The 2,820-nt window shown below is 41.5% G+C and overlaps 1 protein-coding gene across 2 annotated transcripts in view; it reads right to left on the minus strand.

The window, feature by feature from the left end:
- setd7 (SET domain containing 7, histone lysine methyltransferase) overlaps positions 1-2,820 on the minus strand; it is a 9,166-nt gene that overhangs the window by 5,668 nt on the left and 678 nt on the right. Inside the window, exon 2 of one of the 2 annotated variants that reach the window (XM_007543579.2) lies at positions 2,278-2,407. In XM_007543579.2, coding sequence (XP_007543641.1) covers positions 2,278-2,407 — 130 coding nt within the window. Of the gene's footprint in view, positions 1-1,106; positions 1,162-2,277; positions 2,408-2,820 lie in introns of those variants that run through there. The other variant, XM_007543580.2, reaches the window with a different exon arrangement.

The raw sequence follows: 2,820 nt of genomic DNA on the forward strand, positions 1-2,820 counted from the left end.
ACAGTTTTGTAGAAATGTAGTGAAGTAGAAAGTACAGATACTTACTGTAAAATGTAATGGAGTAAAAGTAGAAAGTACCCATTATTAAATCTACTTAAGTAAAAAGTACAGATACACGAAAATTGTACTTCGTTACTTCCCACCACTGGCCACGATCAAACGCAGAAAAAGGCGACTGCTACCGGGCTGCTCGTCATCCGCCGCGCTGTTGTGACAAGTAGAAGCGGTAATGACGTCACGCGTCGTTACGTTCTCCATACGTTGCTAGCTGGCTAAAGACTAATATGAAACGTAGAACAAGAGCGACGCCAAGTGGAATAAACTAGGGTGCGTTCACAGTGCAGTCTAAAATGACCCAGTTACGAATTTTTTTTTTTTTTGACCTAATGCGACCTGCATTTGATCTTTTTATGACAGTCTGAACAGCACAGGTCGGATTCTTTTCGAATGTGACCCATCTCCGATTCAAATGCAACCTCACGTCCAGGCCGCATTCATCCGAACTGAACGTCACTGATACTCAACAAATTCTGCTTCCTGATAAGCGCAAGTGGGAAGAAAAACAACCATGACGGACTACAATGAGGATTAAGTTGTTAATATGCTGCTCCGGTTGGACAACAACTTCAAAAGTGTAAGCTATGCTCCACCGTTAGCATCCATGTTCACTTCCGCAAGCACTGAGCACTTCTTCATTTTATGGCGATTGGTAGAACACTGAGAACGCTGACGCTATTGCGCCCTCATCATGTCTTTGTCAAAGCCAAAAGCCTGCAGTTCATGTATTGGAGAAATAATTAAATGTTGATGACATTTGAGGATATTTTTTTAATGCTTTTTGTGGAATCTTTTATGCGGCCCAGCCTCACTCAGACTCTGCCTCCAGCGGCCACTGGGTAAATTGAGTTTGAGACTCCTGCTTTAAACAACCAGAATATCGGTTTTTAGAAGGACCAGAGTTTGCATCAGAGTTGGATTGTGCATTCACACCTCCTCATGTGAACCAGACTTTCTGGGCAAATAGACTGGGGTTTGATTAAAACGGACTAAAAAGGGTTGGTGTTACTGCACCCTTAGTGAGGCTCCATGATACAGTGAGTCACTACCTTCCATCAAAGAAGAAGAACTTCCCCTTGCCATTCTTCTCTCCGTGGGTGAAGTNTGTAGAAATGTAGTGAAGTAGAAAGTACAGATACTTACTGTAAAATGTAATGGAGTAAAAGTAGAAAGTACCAATTTTTAAATCTACTTAAGTAAAAAGTACAGTTACACGAAAATTGTACTTAAGTACAGTAACGAAGTACTTGTACTTTGTTCCTCCCCTCCACTGGCCACGATCAAACGCAGAAAAAGGCGACTGCTACCGGGCTGCTCGTCATCCGCCGCGCTGTTGTGACAAGTAGAAGCGGTAATTACGTCACGCGTCGTTACGTTCTCCATACGTTGCTAGCTGGCTAAAGACTAATATGAAACATAGAATGAGAGCGACGCCAAGTGGAATAAACTAGGGTGCGTTCACATTGCAGCCTAAAGTGACCCAGTTCCGAATTTTTTTGACGTAATGCCACCTGTATCTGATCTTTTCATGACAGTCTGAACAGCACAGGTCGGATTCTTTTCGAATGTGACCCATCTCCGATTCAAATGCAACCTAACGTCCAGGCCGCATTCATCTGAACTGAACGTCACTGATACTCAACAAATTCTGCTTCCTGATACGCGCAAGTGGGAAGAAAAACAACCATGACTGACTATAATGAGGATTAAGTTGTTAATATGCTGCTCCTGTTGGACAACAACTTCAAAAGTGTAAGCTATGTTCCACCGTTAGCATCCAGGTTTACTTCCGCAAACACTGAGCACTTCTTCATTTTATGGCGGTTGGTTTCTACCAACTGAGAACGCTGACGCTATTGTGCCCTCATCATGTCTTTGTCAAAGTCAAAAGCCTGCAGTTCATGTATTGGAGAAATAATTAAATGATGACATCTGAGGATATTTTTTTTATGCTTTTTGTGGAATCTTTTATGCGGCCCAGCCTCACTCAGACTCTGCCTCCAGCGGCCCCTGGGTAAATTGAGTTTAAGACTCCTGCTTTAAACAAACAGAATATCGGTTTTTAGAAGGACCAGAGTTTGCATCAGAGTTGGATTGTGCATTCACACCTCCTCATGTGAACCAGACTTTCTGGGCAAATAGGGGTTTGATTAAAGCGGACTAAAAAGGGTTGGTGTTAATGCACCCTTAGTGAGGCTCCATGATACAGTGAGTCACTACCTTCCATCAAAGAAGAAGAACTTCCCCTTGCCATTCTTCTCTCCGTGGGTGAAGTGTCCTTCGAAGCGATCACTGGAGGAATAGGTGACTGTACAGAAACCATGGGGCTGGCCATCTTCATCCAAAGGGCCTACACACAAACAGGTTCTGGTTGATTGGACTAAACTGTTTCTGATCTTAATCTGAGCACATCACACAAGTTCAAAACACATAAACCCACATTTGAGCACATGATAGATAATTACCAACTGAATGTTGTTGCATTGTTATGGCATAGCCATGTTGTTTTTAATAAATTATTTTTAGTTTTTAATAATGATTGAAAGACAGATTAGCATTCATGATAACAAAAAGTTTGATTAAAATATTTTGCTAAAAAAGTACCAGATAATCTTTTTTACATTTTTTTTTCACAACTTCCAAATAGTCCATTTTGCGCCCTCTGGTGCCCCCACTTTGAAAAACACTATCCTATCTCACAGGTGGTCATATTTTTGCTGTGTAGGTTTTTTGTTAATGATCTCAAAAAATTTCCCTTAACAT

This window comes from Poecilia formosa, unplaced genomic scaffold (assembly GCF_000485575.1).
Source record: "Poecilia formosa unplaced genomic scaffold, Poecilia_formosa-5.1.2 Scaffold852, whole genome shotgun sequence".
Lineage (NCBI taxonomy): Eukaryota > Metazoa > Chordata > Actinopteri > Cyprinodontiformes > Poeciliidae > Poecilia > Poecilia formosa.